The following is an 18,753-nucleotide window of genomic DNA, read 5'->3' on the forward strand; positions in this document are numbered from 1 at the left end:
AGCGTGCTAAATCGGGTGCTCCCCGCGATTAGACGAAGGAGAACCTCTCGTTGCAATGCGACAGCTCGCGGAAGCAGTGAGGGCAAAGGTCCAGTCCTTGAGATGTAAGCCCTAGAGTCGCTGAAACAGCATGGAGGGTGTCGCGGGTCGAAGTGGGAGCGGTGGCTGAAGCTGGAGTCGCGACGCCCGATGCAGCGGCTGGGGTGGAAGAAGTAGAGTCTGGGTACTTGATCAGTGTGGAGTCCAATGTGTGGGGTAGGGGCAGGATAGACATACCTCTGAAGGCGTTCATTTTGAAAGTAGTAATGGTAGTGTTGTTGATCGATATGGCCGTGTTGAGTAGAGCTTGTATGTGTGTAGTGTAAAGTTATTGTTCGAAGTCAAGTGTAGATTGGAATGATGCTCTCCTCCGCAGTGAGCGTGCTTCCTCCTCTTATGTATAAGCCTGCTCCGTGGCCAAGTCCTTGATCATTACATGGCACTGCTCCTAGTCGTATGAAATCATCCCGACTTGTCCCGGGCTCTGTTTGGAGAATGGGCGTCCTGCGTCGAATGACCTTCAGACGACGCGCCACCCTCGCCTCATGCGCCTAGTGGGGTGACGATAACGCGTGCAAGCCCCACTGTTAGCCGCTAGCGCGGCTGAGATTTTCAGGGCCCATGTTGAGCCTCGTCATAGCCCAGACTCGACAATCGGCCAAACTGCGTTTTTCTTCTTGCTAAGTAGGAAAATATCCTGTGTCTTGGCCGGTGCGGGTCAACAATGACTCCTTTTCTCGTTGAAAAGAAGCGCCTACTGGTCCGGACAGATGGAAGGTCAAGTTCTGCTGCCCCCTTGTTGGAACATTGGCGGCATGCTATCAGTGGAGAATGGGCTGGACTGGTGACTTAACATTCACATGTCAGACGTCTCAAGTGGTTTCCATCAACGTCATCGCCTTATCGGAATGTGCTGGGCCAATCTTTTGATAACGTGAAGCCCTGCCAAGACCGGCAACACTGGCTGTGTTTTTCCCACACACCGCCGCTTGAATTATATTAATTCCGTGTTATCCGATGTGTCTGGTACTATTTGTTACAGCTTCATCTCGGTGTCACACATTTACACCAACATACCCGCATTTCTGCTGAGGCTGTTCTACGTGACTCGTCCCATGCAGAGATCAAAGTAAAGTAAACAAGATACCACAGTAAGATTTTCTTGTGGACTTGATGCTATGTGTCCGCTTGGTGGTAATGAACATGACCAAAGGTTATGATGTACCATATCATTCCTCTTGTCATTCAAGTACTGGCATAGACATACCCCGCTCACTCCAACCTGATATGCGAAGTCAAGAACACAACGCGAACGCTATCCTAGCCCCAGACTCCTAGTCAACCGCAAGCCCTAATGTAAAAATGGACGAAAAGAACATGCACATAAATACCCTTTTCCACCCAGCCCTGTCTAATATTACGGCCTCGCCCCCATGCACCTCATCCAGTGATCCCCAAAAAGGCCAATCATGTAACATGAAAAGAACCCATAACCTCGTAACCCCTTATGCCAGCAAACCCACGCATAAATCCGTGACTGCAAAAAAACCAAAAAAAGTTCAGATAATGTCATTCATGCACTACCAAGTCATCACATAAGCGACCGTCGCTTCAATTTCCTTCTACTCAACCGTCAGTAAAAGGACACATGGGATTCAATAGGATAAAAGAAACTTACGTAGCACCCCAACTATACCTACTCTTCGGCCTTTGCCCCTCAATCTCATTCGCCGTATATGGCCTTGTCGACGCGGCTGGAGTTTCCATAATCGTCGCGTCGTGCGCGGCGTAGTATCGTTGTTGCTGCGCCAAACTCGTGCGTTTTGGCTTGGCGGCGACGCCCAAGTTTTGAGGAACAGGAGAAGTAGCGGGTGGGGTCGTCGAAGCCCGTTCGATGGGCTTCGGCGGTTTGATGGAAGCAGAGGTTGAAGGACGAGGAGTAGCATTCTTGTCTTTTGGGACCAGGACGCGGCGGATGACCGAGTCTTGGGTTTTGGACCCCACCATTTTTTGCATTACGTCCTTGAAGCTTGCGCTTTTGCTGCGTGTGCCTTTTGCGCCTCGGAGCTCAGGGGGTGGCAGGTCCTGTGACATCAAGTTCCAACGAGTGTTGATGCTCTTTATCGAACGCTTACCCCGGACATGTCGCACTGGTGTCTGTTGGATGCTTCCCTCACGTTCTTGGACTTCGACGTCTTGGGGTACTGGGGCAGAGGTGTTTTCTTCCGACGGCGTTGTTGATGGCGGGCTCATTTCCTGAATCAGAGTTGCGCCGCTAGAACGGGCGGATGTGCGTTCAGTACGCTCCGTTGAAAGCACCCGTTGGCGTGGACGATGCGTTACAAGTCGCTCACGGTCGAGCATGAGTTGGTATTTGGTGGCTTGGAGCTCAGCGATGGACTGCTTCAGACGCTCAATCTCATCCTGGTCCTGAGTGTGGAAGGTAGCGGCGGCATCCAGTTCTCCTTGTATCTCCTTGATATGCTGGTCCTTATCCACGATGGTTTTCCTGAGCTTCTTTGCCTCTTCTTCTTTGATCTTGAGCGTGCGTCGAAGTTCGACTAATTGATCTTCCATGCGCTGGAAATGTACCTGATGGACCAAACTTGGGCGCACAGTATTCGTATCGTCATTGACGGGTTGCTCCGATTTGTACTGCTCTCGGAACGCTTCAGATTCTCGTATGGCAGCGAACATTCGTGTGTTTGCGTCAGCTAACCGCTTTTCAAGGGCCGTCACCTCCGCATAAAGCCGGAGGTTTTCTTCTTGGGTACTATCGAACATGGCTTCAAGTTCATTCTTGTCGTGATCGTTCTCGTTGATCGTGGGCAAGCGACCGGGTAGAGGGCTCCCTCGGCTTTCCGATTGTGAGTCTGCTTCTGCAAGCCTAATAGTCACTTCCTCTAGCTTTTCCTGTGTTTGAACGTGTCTTTCGCGCTCTTCCTTGAGGGCCTTCTTGGTCTTCTTCGCCACATCCCACGCCCTTGACAACTCTGCTTGATGATTGACAACATACTCGTTGGGTTTCGCAATGGCAGCAAGTTGTTCTTGTAGTTTGGCGATGATAAGGTCCTTGTCTTCCTCTCCGCCTTTCGAATCTCGACCCTTTCGAACTCGCAGCAACCGGACCTCAAGCGCATGGTCGCCTTCATCCGCCTCGTCGGAAAGTCCCAGGTCCGCTTGTCGTTCTATTGAGATGATTCGCTCCTTCATCAGCCTCAACTGGGCATCCTTTACCTCTATCGTTGCCTTGTGTTGCCGAGCCATCTCTTCTAATCTGACGTCGCGCTCCTTGATGCACGCGTCCTTTTGCTCGTTGCCCTTGCGGAGTGCAAAAAGTTCAATGTCTTTCCGATATACAATGGCTTGGTGGTCTCGTCCTAGATTCTGCTTGACGATCTTCAATTCCTCGCGTAGGTTGGCATACTCGGCAAATGTCCCATTGAGCGTCTCGCGCGCATTAAAAAGTTCCTCCTTTGAAATGCGGAGCTGGGTTTCGGTGGCTTTGTGGGCAGTCTTTAATTCCGTGAGGGAGCGCTGCAATCGCACAATTTCTCTATCTTTGGCGTCAAAAGTTATTAAGCTTGTGTCGGATGTGCTTGGCTTTTGCGCTAAGGTAGGCATGAGGTTTCTGGTTCCGGTGATTGCGGCACTTGCGTTGGCAGATGTTGTGCAGGTCTCGATATCTGGGGTTTCAGAAGGCGATGTTTGCTGGGTTGAATGGTGTGATTCGCCGCCGACGATAGCGTCGAACGGCGTGCAGCTGACCGCGTGCTGAAACAGGTCAAACGCAACCATGACAAAAACTAACGCCAGTGAATGGCGGCCTTCAAACTTGTGGCTGGCGCAAAAAAGGACGACCAGGGATTGCAAAACGTTTGCGAGTGATGTTTGATGTCTACTCGCCCACGGACTTGGCGAATTCCCGATGAGTAAGATAGACGCGGTAAGCAGAACCACAATGATCACCGTCCAAAAGGGCAGATCAAAAGCAAAGTCAAGTGGTCCAAGGAGCCCTTCGGAACGAAGCCCTTCTCCTGATTTAGATGCGTCTGCTTGAAGTGCGTTGCGTGTGGAGGCGATCAATCGGTAGATTATAGCCGTTAACGGCTCGTCGACTACACTAAGGATTAGCGTGCTGTCAATACAAGTGATGCATAGAAATAGCAAGTTGATCGTATGCACCTACCTGGCTTCGATGATGGCGGATCAAATACCAATCGATCGTACGCGATACAGACGGGTGGTGTGGCCGTAGAGTTCGCGTCGAATGTCAACGTCGATGAAGATCTTGGAAGGAATGGCTCTGTGGGCAATAAAGTAGTCCAGCCACCAAACAAAAGAAAGCTGGTAAGCATGATTGCTACCGACCCGGCGGCGATCAGCAGCGGGTAGCATTGTGCATGGCTCCGGGCCACTTTGCAGACTGTTGTCATAGTGGGACAAGCCAGACCCGGCCAGGTGGGCATAAGGCTGGAAAAGAACCGTTCGGATTGGTGAGCCGAGCGGAGAGCGACCCAGGAGCGGGGACGTGTTTAACTTTAGGCGTTTAGAGTTAAATTCGTGGTATTTGTTATGTATACAACTGGCCAAGATGCAATGCGATGAAAGAATAGGGAGAGAAGGCCGCCAAATCATGTAGGAATATCTAGCCAACAAAAAAAAAGGTAGAGAGCTGAAGAGAACACCCAAGTTGGAGCGTTGACGAGTTCATAGAAGATACGCATAATAAAACAGCTGACCCGCGACACCTTGGAGGGATGCATCCAAACGCAATGTCGTCGGATCAGCAATGGACAATGCAACAGGGATCCCCGCAGCAGCACCCAGAACAGAGTACTTAATACTCAAAATTCAAATCGCTTAAAACCCTCGACCAAGCCGTCGCTAATCTTTGACGGTATCGCCCATACAGGGAGGTAATCCTGTACCTCATCAAAAGCAGGGATGTCACCGGTGTTGGCATCCGACCACAGGCACACAACCCTTCCAGAAAGCTTGGATTGTTCTTCGGCGTTCCATTTCACGCTTACGTTCCAATGCTGACCGAATTCGCGATGCCAGAGGCGCACTTCCCGGGATCCCGCTGCGCCAACAGGCTTAAAGCGGGGATCTGAAACGGCGCCAGCAACGGCTAGGTCGGTAACGGGGGAGTCGAACAGAATCCGGCATGCTCGCGTGTTTTGGCCGATGACACGTATTGTCGCTGAGTTGGAGCTGTTGCTCTTGGAAATCGTGTAATCGATCCATTTGTCGGTTGCGGGCTTATGATCCGATAGAGTTGTTCGGGTTGTAGCTGTGGCGGAGACTACTTTGGCCGGTAGACCCTGCCATTCGCACGTCTTGAGCTCCTTACGTGTCGCAACGTCAGGCGTCATGCAAGTGACCTGCGTGCCTTGCGCACTGGGTATTTCGCTGACAATGCGCTGCACGTAGCCATCCACACCAGTCAGGGATACGGTATTGACACCTGTCTCACAGTTGACTCGCTGAACAAAGTAGACCTTCAAGCGATGATCCCTGCTGAAGGGGAATGCCACCAGATTGTAAATGACAGTCCCAACACATACGAGGAAGAGAAAGGTCGGGACATGGTAGGTGAAACGGTGGATGAAAGGGCCGATGGGCGTCAGCAACAGCACGCTAAGCGACGCAATAGCGAGGTAGATGAACAGTGTCGAGTTGCCATCTGACGGCGTCTGGTAAAGAGCCGATGTCAGAAGAAGAGCCACCTGTCCGACTAAGATTATGACGATGGGCGCCAGGAGCAGCAGTTGTATGATCCAGATCCAACTTGGTAGTTTTCCGCTCCACTCTTGCTCCCCAAGATAAACAGTCCCGGGATCCATTCGCCGTGCATGATCGTCGCCTCCGTCGCTGGTGGAATCTCGCCTGGTTCCGTATCTTGCAAATCCGCGGCGATTACCACGCAACAGAGATGTAGTTTCCGTCGCGTCATCATCTGGTACCGCACGCTCGTCGGACCGTGATGCGCTGGTACTACCCGTGACAGGGCGACTGGTGGGCTCTGAATCCTGACGCAAGTGGTTCGCTTGATCGATATGACGTGCATACGCAGACTTGGTCGGTGCAAAGAAGAGCTCTATATACGAGAGTAGAATGGCGAAGAATACGGCGGCAAAGTAGAACAGCATCGGGTAGCCACCTGCAAGTTGGTAGTTGTTGACGAAGACGGTGGTCACGATGAGCAGGATGAAGGACCCGATAAATAGCCATATCAATGCGTACATGCGCTGGAGAGCAGAGGGTCGCATGGCATCTGCGCCACGGGACAAGAACCAGGCGACTGTGAACCAAGCAGAGAGCATCATACTGTCACTACGGTCAGCGACGGTGCTGGCAGGTGTCTAGCTGACTTACCTCCAGACGGCATAGGGGCTGCTGTAGACGATCATGGCATTGAATCGAACAATGAGATAAGCTAGCGCGACGACGATGGCTGTAGCAGCGACGAAGATGATGGGGAATCGGAAGAAGCCTCGCCAGCCGTAAAGGTGTACTGGATGGTCATCATCTGAAGAATAGACATATGCCTTGCGAGCAAACAGGTAATTCTTGTCAAGTCGTGAAAGTCCCACAGTAAGGCCAATAAGAACAAGAGGCGCAACTACCAACATGGTAACACACAATGCGAATAAAGTGTGTAGCCGGAACACAACAAAAACTTTGCCAAAAAGATCGAACCAGACGCCATCGCTGCCAGTGCCTGCGTTGACCCTGCCATTGTCGACAGTCTCCGGGCCACTGAACTGGGTGCCGGTTACAGAGGCCAGTCCGGCAGTCGAAGCCAAAGCTGCTGACAGCATATGCCAAATTGATTTTATCGATGTTTCTCGTGCCGAGTCTTCGATTGTATGGTACCGTGCTCTGGGCTCCAGGAAAGCAATATCAAGTCCACGGAGACCAAGATCGCCATGGAAGACGCGATAGTCGGTCTCACTTCGAACGAGGCCCTTTTTGAAGCCATCACCACTCACAACTGTTCCATAAGGATACTTTGACTTTCTATAGAAGCGCGTTACTTCAGTATCGGTGCTTCTAAAGAGGGCAGCTCGGCCACCAGCACCAACACCCTCCAGGTTGACAAAAGTATGGGGGACCTGGGATATGGGATTTCTCATGAAAGCCTTGGCACCATTCAGGTAGTCTTCTTCGCCGTTGTTGAGCAAAAGAAGGATCGTCCGTTTGGGCCAGTTGCGGGATTCAGTAAAGTACGAGAGGAGCTGGAGTACCGTGACAACACCGACGCCATCGTCAGTCGCCCCGTAGCCGGAGCTAACAGAGTCATAGTGTGCATTGACGAGAACGCCACCATTGTCTGGTCTGCGCTCAGTGGAGTTGAAGGGTTCATCGTCCTGGGAGCCACGGATGGCGACGATCAGATTGGTCCCTTCAAAATATACAGAAGTGGTACCGGATGAGAAGGTGACATTTGCGGTTAAGTCATTCAGCACTTCAATCTGACCGGGCTGGGCATCCTTTTCGGCGATGATGGCCTGGATGCGCGATAGAAGGTATTGACGCACGTCATCATTAGCATGGCTATTATACGGATGAAAGAAACGGGTGATGTGCTGGAGGTCTGCCCAAGCTTGGGCAAGGTTGATACCCGGAGGAGGATGCGAGGGATAGTCCGGGACGGTCAAGTGGGTGGTGAGCAGAGTGGCTAACAGACCGACGTAGATGGCGGTGGTGAAGAAGATGACGGGCGCGGGCGTGAAGGAGAAGGGGTTATAGCGGGCCATGTCTGCACCGGTGGAGCCGTACGCATAGGCTCGTTGAGTCGCAGACGAGGCAACGGCAACAGAGCAGTCACAGCAATGACGCGAAGTGGAGAGGCTGGGGTGGTGTTGAGGTCTCTATGGGTCCACGATGGGCGGGGTGCGGGCGTCGTGCATGCATGTGCAGGCGTCGTGGGTCATAGCTCCATACTTACTAGCGCCTGCCGCCACGCGACCGCCAAGAAACTGCCTTTTCCCATTCCCCCACACATGCTCGTCTCGTCCCGTCCCATCTCATCTTAACCTCTCCCTCCGCTGTCGATGAGATGGAGGCACGGAGATATTATGGATATGTCTGGCGACTCACGTAGCGCCCACTTGATGCATCCAGCACGTACGCCCATCGACGCAGTCTCTATCGACGGGTGGTTGTAATCCTCGGATTGACAATGTCTGAGGAAGCAGTCCATATTCGACACTACGACCGCATGTCACGAGATATGAACAGGAACACGAATACGGATGAGGATACGGATACGGATATCTACAAGGATACCAACGTGATCTTGAATGTGCCCGTGTTGCCGCCCCTCCCACGACTTGTCGCTACACCGACCGCCTACTCTGGTAGCTGCCTCGCCCTTAGTCCCCAGCTCATCGCGTACCTCCAAACCCTCCTCGCCCCGCCGCCATGTATCACAGTCTCGATAGGAAGTGGCTTCGGCCTCCTTGAAGCATACATCATGAACGGCCCTGATACCTTTCATATCATCGGTGTTGAGGTCGCACCGAGCCCTAATAAATACCTTCCCTCTTCCCACCACCGCCTCGTCACTGGCACCCGCTTTCTTGAACCGTTGGCGGAAACAGCCCGGATCTGGCTGTTTGTGTATCCAAGACGCATTGGCCTGATTCAGGAATACATGGCGACGTATGGACAGGGGGCTGTGGAGAGGATAATATGGGCTGGACCCAAGGCCGATTGGGACGACTACAGGGCATGCTTTGCCAACTGGACTTTACAAGAACAAGAGGCCGATATGGTCGGTGGGCGTGCGTGGGAGTTGATTGTTGTTGCAGATAAAAAGTCGATCTGAGATTAGGTGGCGCAAGACGAGAGTTGCTTTAGAAACACTGTTTTTGCAATCACTTGTGAATCTTACATGTTGTTGGAAGCAGATGGCCTGCAAGTGTTTCTCGTCGTACTCAGGGCAGATGCTGAGTTGCGTAGCCCACTTTCTCTGGGCTATATCCCACATACACTGTCACTGCGAAGATTCATATGACCGCTCCATTTGCAAAAAGCAACTACGTTTGGTATCATCGTGTGCCAGCGCTTTCTTTGCCACAGATGATGCTTCTAGACTCAAAGCAACTTAGTCCCATCTTGATACGATCATCAACTTATTGCATTCGGGCTCGTGGAAAGTGCTCTGATGTTGAGGAGGCTCACAACATCGCTGACATTCAAACTACACCCTCTATCTGGCAATACGATCGAGCACGGCTGGAACATGTCCGGATTTGCTTGCCTACCTCATCAGTCCAGATGATTTAATATTCAAAAGGTAGTTTTTATTCAATATGTAGCCTTCTGATTTTTCACCATAACAAACTTATTGTTAAGTATATTCCCAACTTGGCCGTTAGCGTACATCTGTGCGCAGCTTTTTGTACCATCTGTAGTCAAAATCCAAAGCAGGCCCAACAATTACAATTTCTTAATGATAAAAAAAAAAGCGAGAACAAGCCATCTTGATTTACTGCAAGAACACGGAAAATCCCGTTCAGACCACTGCATAATTGTAGTCCGCCACTCCGCTCCCAAAGGTATTTAGCGCACTGCAATGAGCTATGCGACGATGAGGAGTCTGCAACTATCGCAAGCCTCGATGGAACAAAACGCTGTCAAATGGCTTGGCTTGTACGGTGCAGTGCAGCTGAGTTTAGTCCACATTTTCCTCGAGGATCCGGCTTTTCCGTTGGTAGCGTTCGCTGGAGCTCTCCCAAGAACGGGACCGTTTCCTCGCTACACATGCCAGCTAATGCCGCAGGGACGATCACCCCATCATTCCTTGTAGCTTTAGATGCGTTGACGAAAGAGGTGATGCTACTTTTCCAAGTAAATATCTATACTACGTAAACGTACGAGGAGTAGAAGACGCCAGCGTCAAGGCTTGCAGATCAGATGCGTTGGCTGATTGCCCATTATACGTTTGCAGGCTAGAGTGGAGAAAAACGAGCTACTTTATCGCATTGATTGTATTGATGCATCGTGAAAAAATAAACGCTCTCCCATGGCTCGCCGGCCACGTACTGCGGGGACCCGAGGGGTTTCGTATTACAGCCACTTTTGATGAAGCTCTGTCTGGTGTTCTCGTAAGTAAGCAAGATTTCCGACGACTGTGGTCAAACACAATCCAAGCCATTATATTAGTTGTTGGATATCGCACATAGGATCCTCTTGAACAAAAAAACACCCATTTCAGGAAACCTTGGTCAACACTATTGCTTGTCTCGAGTAGCGGGGTACACGCTGCGCGACGTCACGAAATGCGGGCAGAGATGTAACAGTAGACGTGTTGCTTGATCCGTGGGTCCGAGGCGGAAGATTCATGCAGGTTGAAAGCATTTCACAAATATCGAACTATTTTGGTGCCGTATTGGGAAGTTTTAGTATTACAAGCCAGATAACTTCTGGTATGGATAGTCGTGGTCGTGGTCTGATTGTTGAACTTTATTATGTGTTCAAGCCACACGAAGGCTTGATTGATAGAGTTTTTTTTTGAAACCTTTCCACGATTACGACTACGATGATGATCTGCACATTACGACTCTGTAAATTGTACCATGGAGACACCATCAACATCGTGGCGCTGGAAAGAAAATTCGGGCATGAGAAGAGCGGGCATGAGCAGAACGAGGCAAAGTGGGTTTACGAACATGACCGAATCCTGGTATCCTAGCTTTGGTCCTTGGAAGCGGCTAGACGGTTCGCTTGTCGTACTTAGTGTGTAAGTAGTAGTGTACCTTGCACAGCCACAAGACGGCCCCTCGCTCATTTTTCATCGAACGTGCCGATACGCATCTCACTGCGGCACAATGCGCTCGGAAGCGCATGCCTTTAGCTACCGCTTAGATGCAGTAACCTCGCCTGCGAAGAAAAGCATGGCATTTGAATGGAACGTTCTGATGACTTGATTCCGCTATGCTCTAGTTAAGCTGACACGCAAGTAGACTGCCCATTAACGCTGCTAGTGGTGCCGTCTTGAGACAAGACTGTCAAAATCAGACGTGAATACCTGATGGCACGTGCCTGGACGCAAGGTGAACAGTGTATAGCTGCTGGCGCTAGGCGATATTCACGGCATCGAAAAGCCATGTTTCTGCGCAACAGACAGATGGTTTGGAGATACGGTAAGGTACGTGGGATCCAGGCTGTCCAAAGACGTGTAGCTCCTCAATAGTACGGAGGTCGTGTACGTAAATAGCGTCCCATTCGGTGTGCCCGCTGCTCGCGACACTCTGGAATGCTACCTCGAGAGCTGAAGATGGCTAGCTGAGAGTGCAATGACGCATGATTTCTATTTTGGGCGGTGCAGCACAGACGATGATTGGCTCACCGCCTTACCATCATGTGGCGAACCCCAAAGCGGCCAACTATGACTGACTGCGTACGAGCGTGAGCGGCAACTCAGGTCGGGCCGGATCATCAGCCTCGTATTACACTTTTTAAACTTTGCCGTGATCCCCATCTGCAAAGGGTATAAAGCAGAGTTGGCATACCCACTTGTCATGCTTCATCACCAGTCGTCTACTACCATCTAATCACAACTACGTACTCTCGTTTGATTCAAAACATTCCGATAACTCTCGCTCACTCCCTCAACTCCAGCATATCCGCAACCTTCACCATGCGCTACTCTTTCTTCGTTCTGGCTACAGCCGGCGTCCTCGCCTCAGCTCAATCCCCCATTGCTCTCGGCGAGAACTGCACTCCAGGCGGCACTCCATGTGCCAACGGCGCCAGTTGCTATGCTACCAACTCCATGCTCCAGCCCCGATGCGGAAACTTCCAGTCTTCTTGCACAAGCGATGAGCAATGTGCATTCAACACATGCAATGGAGGCTTCTGCAATGGCCCCAAGCCTTCTTCTTCTTCAGCGCCAGTCCCTTCTTCCACCCCGCCAGCTACATCCCCCATTGCTCTCGGCGAGCAGTGCACTCCGGGCGGTACTCCATGTGCCGACGGTGCTAGTTGCTATGCCACCAACTCTATGCTCATCCCCCGATGCGGAAACTTCCAGTCTTCTTGCACAAGCGACAAGCAATGCGCATTCAACACCTGTAACGGCGGATTCTGCAACGGTGTCAAGCCTTCTTCTTCAGCACCAGCCCCTTCCTCAACCCCACCCACCGTCACAAGCAGCTCGACTGCGCCCGGATGGAGTCCTGCCCCTTCACCCACGATTGTTGCGCCCGCTGGCTCTCTTCCTCTGGGCGCTGAGTGCAACCCCTATGTCACGCCTAGCCAGTGTATCGCGGGTGTACAGTGCTGGGCCAGCAACGCCGGTTTGATCGCGAGATGCGGTAACTTCAACGCCGCATGCAAGACCGATGCGCAGTGCGCTTACAACACCTGCAACAACGGCCTTTGCAACGGTCTTCGTGCATCTTCTTCTGGTCTGCCTGTGGCTGCTTCCAGCCCAATCCCGGGAACCTTGAGCGTCAAGCCTACCCCTTCTTCCGGCTCGGGCGGAAACGGTACCGTGCACCCCTCTCACACTCCCACACCCACCTCTTCTGGCACCCCAGAGTTCACTGGCGCCGCATCAGCTGAGAAAGTAGCGGGCGGCATTTTCGCAATTGTGTTTGGCGCAATCGCTTTGGGCATGTAAGGACTTGGCGGTGACTAGCAATGAACTAATGATGGATTGATTGCATAGAATAATGTTTGCTTTTTTTGCGCTCGATTCTGTCTCTCTTTACTGTTCACAGCGTGTATATACATATAGAGTAATAATGCAAATAATCACAATCTTTTACAACAAACCAGCTCTTTGTCGGCACTATATCCTTTGCTTGTTTTGGCTGGGAATATATCGATATTCTTCAAATGCCTCTACACAATCACGCTCGATGAAAAGTACTCTTGTACTTGACGTCAGTAATTGGTTGTTGTAAGATACGGAAAGGTAAGAGTAAAGACCATTATAGTCATGGTAGTCGTAGTTTCTTTTCATTGGGTCTATTAAGCTATACGTAGATCAAAGTCTGGAGATTCGTGCAACATCAGATTTCGTCTGGCCTCTCAACGCCTCGAGATACTGATCACTAATCGTCCGCTTCTGCTCATCCGGAATGTACGCCCATTCGCTTCGCTCGACGATCTCTTTTTCTCTCCATGCCGCCATTTCATTTGCGAGCCACTTGACACCCAATTTCGCCGTTTCGCCAACGGCCTCCATGGGGATTAGATGGCCGACACCTTGGACCGTCACCTCCGCCACCCGACCCTTGGCTGCACCACCACTTCCGCCAATGCCCACGCCCGTTGACTCGACCTTGTCAGCAGTCGGCTCGCAGGCCGTGTAGTGGGATTCGCTGCCGAACACGTACAGCACCGACGGCTGCACATATGGCAACATGTGGAATGCGACGACGGACTCGGCGCGCTCAAATGGCTGGCCCGGCAGTGCCGCCTCTGGCGTGTAATCTGCATACGCCACGCTGTTTGGCCCGCCTAGCTGCGCGCCGATCCCAGGGTAAGCGTGTGCATCGAAGGTTGGCCGGAGGAAAGTGAAGACTTCCTGGTGCTTTGTTGTGGTGAGCGTGACAGCGTCAGTGGAGGCATCTTCGTCCGTCACGTGAGCTTCGGCTCCGGCCACTTGCATGTGGCGCGGGTACACAGCCGTGGGTAGATTGCGCAAGCCATACTGCAGCCACCGCTGCAACACACGCTCATCCCACTTGCGGTAATACTTGTTCCTGCGAAAGTCCTCGGCTGCAGCGGAACGGGACGGCCACACATCGCGGCGGCGGGCCGAAGCGAGCGCAGGTGTGCTGTAGCCCGCTGCAAACACGTGCCGGTGAATGATGGGGTCGATGAGGATCAAAGTCTCTAGGAGACGTGGGTGGAGGAGTGCGAGACTGACGAGGATTGTGCCACCCGCGCTGTGGCCGATACCAACAATAGGGCGTATCATTTGGTCGCGAAATGTATTAACCATGTGTAGGAGATCACGGGCATGGTCGGATGCGCAAGCTGCCTTTTTGTCTCAGTATGCTTTTCTCTTATGCTTCGTCTTGTCCCATCTTCTGTTAAGGGGTGAGGACAAAGGCATGGGGCTAATTACGCTCGTTTCCCAGCTTGTATTCATTGAGTACGCCACTGGCTCCTTGGTTTGCCACGTCTGCAATCCAGATGCTGCGAATAGAAACCCCCGTCGACTTCAACCGGCTATGCATGTCGGCCCAAAGCGGTTCGTACAGCTCCTAGGCAAGTATAAGATGCAGTCCAGCTAAGACAAGTTGCGTGAATACCTTGGGGAATCCCTGAGCATGAGTTCCGATGATGGTGACATCGCCGGGCTGAGGATCTTGGTTGTCATGTGGGATGTATTGCTTAATACTAAGATGAAGCAGCTCTTCTTGTTCGTGGGCTGTGGAGCGAGGATAGCCCCGAATATGTTGGCAAGGAATTATATGTTCTTTAATCTCAAATGGGAACGGCGGCATGGTAGCTCTTATATCTAGAGCAAGTGATTGACGCGTAGGTAATTTGGGGCAGTAGTATTGTTGTTCCGAGAGCCTATAAGCAGTGATGGTATAATATAGATTGTCGTATACTATAGGACCATAGTTCGGCTAAAACAAGCAGGTTACAGCTCCTCACGACAGTAACGTATAGTCACAATGACAGACGCATTAGTCATATTCCCAGAGATCATCTTACAGGGGTACTGTTAAGCAGACTGCAAGATCAAATATCATGCTTCATGACTAATATAATCTCATTTCCCGTCATACTTAATCTTTATCTAAATCTAGTCTAGTAGGCAGAATTTTCGTGACGACTTAAGACTCAAACTGCATCTACTTATAGTCTCGAGAGAGATTTATCCTGTTAATATGTCATGCACTCGTTGGCTTACTTCGCCAGGTGTTTCAGATTCGGACACAAATAGCAGCGACATAATCGCTAAAATGAAGCGTAACTGCTGTCGAAATCGCGGTCTTTGGTGTCCCTGCATGATCAAAGCGGTCAGAAGAGACCATAGATAAGGTAACTATGTCCTCCATCAGCAGTTTTCAGGTTATTCATCGATGCAATGCTTACTTCATCCTGAAGCTGACAAGATATGGCGCCCCATTTGCCGCCGCCGCCGCCACCACTTGACAGTAAACTGGAGAGGATCTTCTGCAATCTAGCACTCTGCTGTGATCGTATTTCGCCAATTAGTAGGTGCTCTGCTGACTTCAAGACCTCGTTCTGGTACGGCTGGAGCTCTCGGGCCTTCCATGAATGGGTTTTGCCGCGTAGCTCTTCTAAAAGATTCGGCAGACATTTCTTCCGGCTCATGTACTGTGCGACCGAGCTTTCTGAGTCTTCGTCGAACTGAGCTGTGTAGAAAGTGGTTATGGCTGAATCGAGGTCCTGAAATCCTGCTCTATGAGCACAGCGGATCAGGTATTCAATTTTCTCTTCTATCGTTTGCTCGAACGTTGCATCGCCATCTGTCAATAGTGTGTCTTCACTCATTGAGCCAGGCGAGTCACTTGCACGCTCAGTTCCACGCCGTTGGTCCACAGTCTCACGACCCTGAACATGGCCATGAGAGAATTGAAAAGAATCAATAGGCGAGTGGAGGTGTATGTCGTTAAGCATCCCCATATTCAGGTTGGTATATTGAGTAGGGGACTTTGGGCTCATAGGGTGGCGGTGCGTCTCGCCTCTTGACGAGAACTCCTTTTCAACTGTTCATCTCAGCACAGATACAATAAGAAGTTGGGAATACGCACCTCGCACTGGAACAGGGGTTCTATCAGCTACTTGCGTGCCCAGATGAGCGTAGAAGTCTTCATTTTGTTCATTGCCACCTCCTTGCGTGTGGCAGTACCATATGTTATCAATGACCGAATCTGATCTGCAAGCGCCTTCTGAATTCAAGAAAAGCTCATTTTCTGGAGTAGACAGCGGTGGACTTTGCTCCTAAACGATCAAAATCAGCACCTCGAGGGTTAGTAATGCGTTTAGGTGTCATATACCTTTTCCCTTTCTTGAATGGATGCACCAAGATTACTATCCATACTCGAATGAACATCTTCAGCGGCGTGCAGTAAGATTCGTTGATTGCAATTTACTGTTTCTCCATCCTTTACCGCTAGCAATCTGGCCTGCGTTGCCACCTGTTCTTCCAACTCTTCTATCCTTCGCTTGACATTTCGACCTGAAATCCCGTCAGCCCAATGAGAGCAATTTGTATAACATACATACGATAATTTCGCTGAGCCAAGCGATTCTGAGCCCTTTTCTTTTCAACAATCTCATTCATGCTCTTCCAATCATCTTGCGACGGGACGCCATCAGGCCCTACTCTAGACGCTATTTGGTGAGCCATGGAGAATTTGCACCGCCCGGAATCAGGATTGCAACATAATAAAGGCAGGATTGTAATCATACAAAATTTATAACAAACTGCTAGTACTCCATAGGTCGTAACCCCAGTCAAACTTCGCCTCAAAACTCCTAGCCGCTAGATGCGGACCGGCTTCGGGGCGACTACGGTAATGGGCCGTTCCGGCTTGGAGTGACGCCATGCGTCACCAAAATTGCTACATGTAATCAGTACCAATCATCTTTCACGAAGATTGAAATGGTGTCTCTGTCTTCATAAAGCCTGTCGTGCTGGGCGCTTCCATCGACCGATATCTTGAATGCCGCTCGATTGACGTCCATCGATCTTCTTGCGCGCCTGATATTAAACCGCACATCGCACTGGTGAGCAGCCAGATCATTGCGGGAATCGAGTAAGTTCCAGTGAACCCTCGGTCCTATTGACCCGAAAGTGAAAGCTACTGGTGGCTCGAAGCCAAAACATACAGTAAGAAGAAGGGCATATGCACTCGGCGAAAGATTTAATCACCCACGGTGCACACGATTTTTAGGTGATCACGCAGAAAGATTGTCCCAATTAAGATGTCTAGCCTAGGGCTTGCAAATTTATCTCTCCACAGGCATACCGAAGAGTATGGTGAACATGTTACGATAAGGTTTTCTTCAAAGGGAGATAGCCCCTACTTTCCAATGAGACGCTGAGCCTTTCAAACCTCTTCAGCTGCGCATGGGCTTATTCAGGTGAGTTGCAGTAGTTAAGCGGATGTATCTTTGGGTATAGATGAGCGATGACGTGTTGCTTGCACCTGCCTGACCAGGTAGCCCTGGTAAACTTCTACTCTATGAAACGTATCTGTTGAAACCTCATGCGGCGTTTAAGCATAGCTCCCACTCTATAATGCGTGGACCTGTACCTAAAGCATGCTCTCTATACCTAATAGAGCAACTCCGACCCGAGTTAATATAACGGCTGCAGCATCATTCTCGAACGTAAATACCTCTCACATTGACGCCATATAAGTGGATCATCTTATAACTGCTGAGCATTCACAAACAATAGAACTGTCAGCAGTAGTCACCTTCAGTCAAAGTATGCCGTTATGTGGGGGGAGGGGGGGAGGGGGGTGCTCTCCTCATCCTCTCGTTGAGGTAGCCGCCGTAGGGAACAAAAGGGAAGACCGAGGCAATAACTACCTAAGCAGATTGCAAAATCATCCCTATTTCCCATGGAAAAGCTCGATCGGAAATCTTTCACCACCTCCAGGTCTCTGACATACGTCTTTTATGACTCTTCCCCCATAACAAAAGAGCGGTCGGGTCTCAGCCCCGCTCTCCTGCTACTCCATGGGTATCCAGATTCGGCGGAAATATGGTCTCAGGTTGTGCCAAAGCTGCTATCATATGGCTACCGCATCATCATACCGGATCTCCTTGGCTATGGTGATACCGCCAAACCTGCAGATCCAACGGCATACAACTCCAAATCTATGGCTATCGATCTGGCCGAGATACTGGCCGCGGAGGGCATTACGCATACCATCGTCATTGGCCACGACTGGGGCTCATTTCTAGCGCAGCGCCTATACTTCTGGGCTCCTGAGTGTGTCGCCGGCCTTGTCATGCTGAATGTCGCCTACTTCCCGCGCCTGGAGCGCGATTTCAATTTTGACCAATTCAACGCGGCCGCTGAGCGCACCACGGGTCTCCTGCGCTGGAGTTACTGGGGTTTTTATGCTTCTGAGGCCGCGTCTGCTATCTGTTCTGCTCACGCAGACAGCTTGTGGTGCGTAATTCACTCAGTGCGCGAAGAACTTCGCAGCAGCCTCTACGCTTCCAAAGGCGCCCTCCAAGCCTTTCTTGAAAACGACGAGAAGTGCCCATCACGCGATTATCATGTCGCAGGGAGGGATTTGAAGAGAGAGTGGCTCGAGCGGATGGAGAAGAATGGATTCGAGGGGCCACTCTGTTGGTACAAGGCCATAGTAGGCGGTATTACGCCAGCTGCGGAGAGTGAGCTCGATCCCGATCGTCTAGTCGTCAAAGTACCAGCCCTGTTCATTGGCGCTGGTAAAGATCAGCTTTGTTTGGCCAGTGCCATTAGAGTCCCTTGGGCACAAGGGTTCTTACCCGATTTGCAGATCAAGCAACTGGATAGTTTCCATCGACCTATGCTTGAGATGCCTGAAAATTTGGCTCGGTCTATCAAACATTGGCTTATCAAGAAATTTGGCTAACAAATCTGGTGGCTGGATCTGCGCTAAAGCTGACTGAGGCTGTGTGAAATCCACAAGAAAAATATCAAGACAGTAAACTAGCATTTGATGGACAGAGAAATATAGATAACGCCAAAATCTT

The 18,753-nt window shown here is 50.9% G+C and overlaps 10 protein-coding genes across 10 annotated transcripts; 4 read left to right on the top strand and 6 right to left on the bottom strand.

Moving 5' to 3' along the window:
- Positions 1–28: 28 nt before the first annotated feature.
- COCMIDRAFT_5553 (uncharacterized protein) lies at positions 29–292 on the bottom strand (the record flags this gene model as incomplete). Its single annotated transcript, XM_007690031.1, has 2 exons — positions 29–219; positions 277–292. The coding sequence occupies 2 exons, from the start codon at positions 290–292 to the stop codon at positions 29–31; spliced, it is 207 nt and encodes a 68-aa protein (XP_007688221.1).
- A 1,338-nt stretch (positions 293–1,630) lies between these two features.
- On the bottom strand, positions 1,631–4,475 carry COCMIDRAFT_26560 (uncharacterized protein; the record flags this gene model as incomplete). Its single annotated transcript, XM_007690040.1, has 3 exons — positions 1,631–1,661; positions 1,718–4,157; positions 4,229–4,475. The coding sequence occupies 3 exons, from the start codon at positions 4,473–4,475 to the stop codon at positions 1,631–1,633; spliced, it is 2,718 nt and encodes a 905-aa protein (XP_007688230.1).
- Positions 4,476–4,886: 411 nt separating this feature from the next.
- COCMIDRAFT_5555 (uncharacterized protein) lies at positions 4,887–7,805 on the bottom strand (the record flags this gene model as incomplete). Its single annotated transcript, XM_007690032.1, has 2 exons — positions 4,887–6,372; positions 6,421–7,805. 2 exons carry the CDS (start codon positions 7,803–7,805, stop codon positions 4,887–4,889), a joined length of 2,871 nt encoding a protein of 956 aa, XP_007688222.1.
- A 476-nt stretch (positions 7,806–8,281) lies between these two features.
- Positions 8,282–8,878, top strand: COCMIDRAFT_96079 (uncharacterized protein; the record flags this gene model as incomplete). Its single annotated transcript, XM_007690075.1, has 1 exon — positions 8,282–8,878. One exon carries the CDS (start codon positions 8,282–8,284, stop codon positions 8,876–8,878), a length of 597 nt encoding a protein of 198 aa, XP_007688265.1.
- Positions 8,879–9,619: 741 nt separating this feature from the next.
- On the top strand, positions 9,620–9,862 carry COCMIDRAFT_96147 (uncharacterized protein; the record flags this gene model as incomplete). Its single annotated transcript, XM_007690076.1, has 1 exon — positions 9,620–9,862. A coding segment is annotated over one exon (243 nt), but the record flags the coding sequence as incomplete, so codon positions are not given.
- Positions 9,863–11,695: 1,833 nt separating this feature from the next.
- COCMIDRAFT_96097 (uncharacterized protein) lies at positions 11,696–12,679 on the top strand (the record flags this gene model as incomplete). Its single annotated transcript, XM_007690077.1, has 2 exons — positions 11,696–11,950; positions 12,158–12,679. The coding sequence occupies 2 exons, from the start codon at positions 11,696–11,698 to the stop codon at positions 12,677–12,679; spliced, it is 777 nt and encodes a 258-aa protein (XP_007688267.1).
- A 369-nt stretch (positions 12,680–13,048) lies between these two features.
- On the bottom strand, positions 13,049–14,716 carry COCMIDRAFT_37032 (uncharacterized protein; the record flags this gene model as incomplete). The annotated part of the gene is made up of 4 exons (XM_007690052.1): positions 13,049–14,046; positions 14,138–14,276; positions 14,325–14,498; positions 14,696–14,716. The coding sequence occupies 4 exons, from the start codon at positions 14,714–14,716 to the stop codon at positions 13,049–13,051; spliced, it is 1,332 nt and encodes a 443-aa protein (XP_007688242.1).
- Positions 14,717–14,794: 78 nt separating this feature from the next.
- On the bottom strand, positions 14,795–16,402 carry COCMIDRAFT_26565 (uncharacterized protein; the record flags this gene model as incomplete). Its single annotated transcript, XM_007690041.1, has 7 exons — positions 14,795–14,821; positions 14,936–15,070; positions 15,121–15,758; positions 15,804–15,993; positions 16,050–16,105; positions 16,164–16,231; positions 16,275–16,402. 7 exons carry the CDS (start codon positions 16,400–16,402, stop codon positions 14,795–14,797), a joined length of 1,242 nt encoding a protein of 413 aa, XP_007688231.1.
- Positions 16,403–16,626: 224 nt separating this feature from the next.
- On the bottom strand, positions 16,627–16,872 carry COCMIDRAFT_96082 (uncharacterized protein; the record flags this gene model as incomplete). The annotated part of the gene is made up of 1 exon (XM_007690078.1): positions 16,627–16,872. A coding segment is annotated over one exon (246 nt), but the record flags the coding sequence as incomplete, so codon positions are not given.
- Positions 16,873–17,624: 752 nt separating this feature from the next.
- COCMIDRAFT_26566 (uncharacterized protein) lies at positions 17,625–18,632 on the top strand (the record flags this gene model as incomplete). Its single annotated transcript, XM_007690042.1, has 1 exon — positions 17,625–18,632. One exon carries the CDS (start codon positions 17,625–17,627, stop codon positions 18,630–18,632), a length of 1,008 nt encoding a protein of 335 aa, XP_007688232.1.
- Between the last annotated feature and the right edge of the window lie 121 nt (positions 18,633–18,753).

Source organism: Bipolaris oryzae, assembly GCF_000523455.1.
Source record: "Bipolaris oryzae ATCC 44560 unplaced genomic scaffold scaffold_70, whole genome shotgun sequence".
Classification (NCBI taxonomy): Eukaryota; Fungi; Ascomycota; class Dothideomycetes; order Pleosporales; family Pleosporaceae; genus Bipolaris; species Bipolaris oryzae.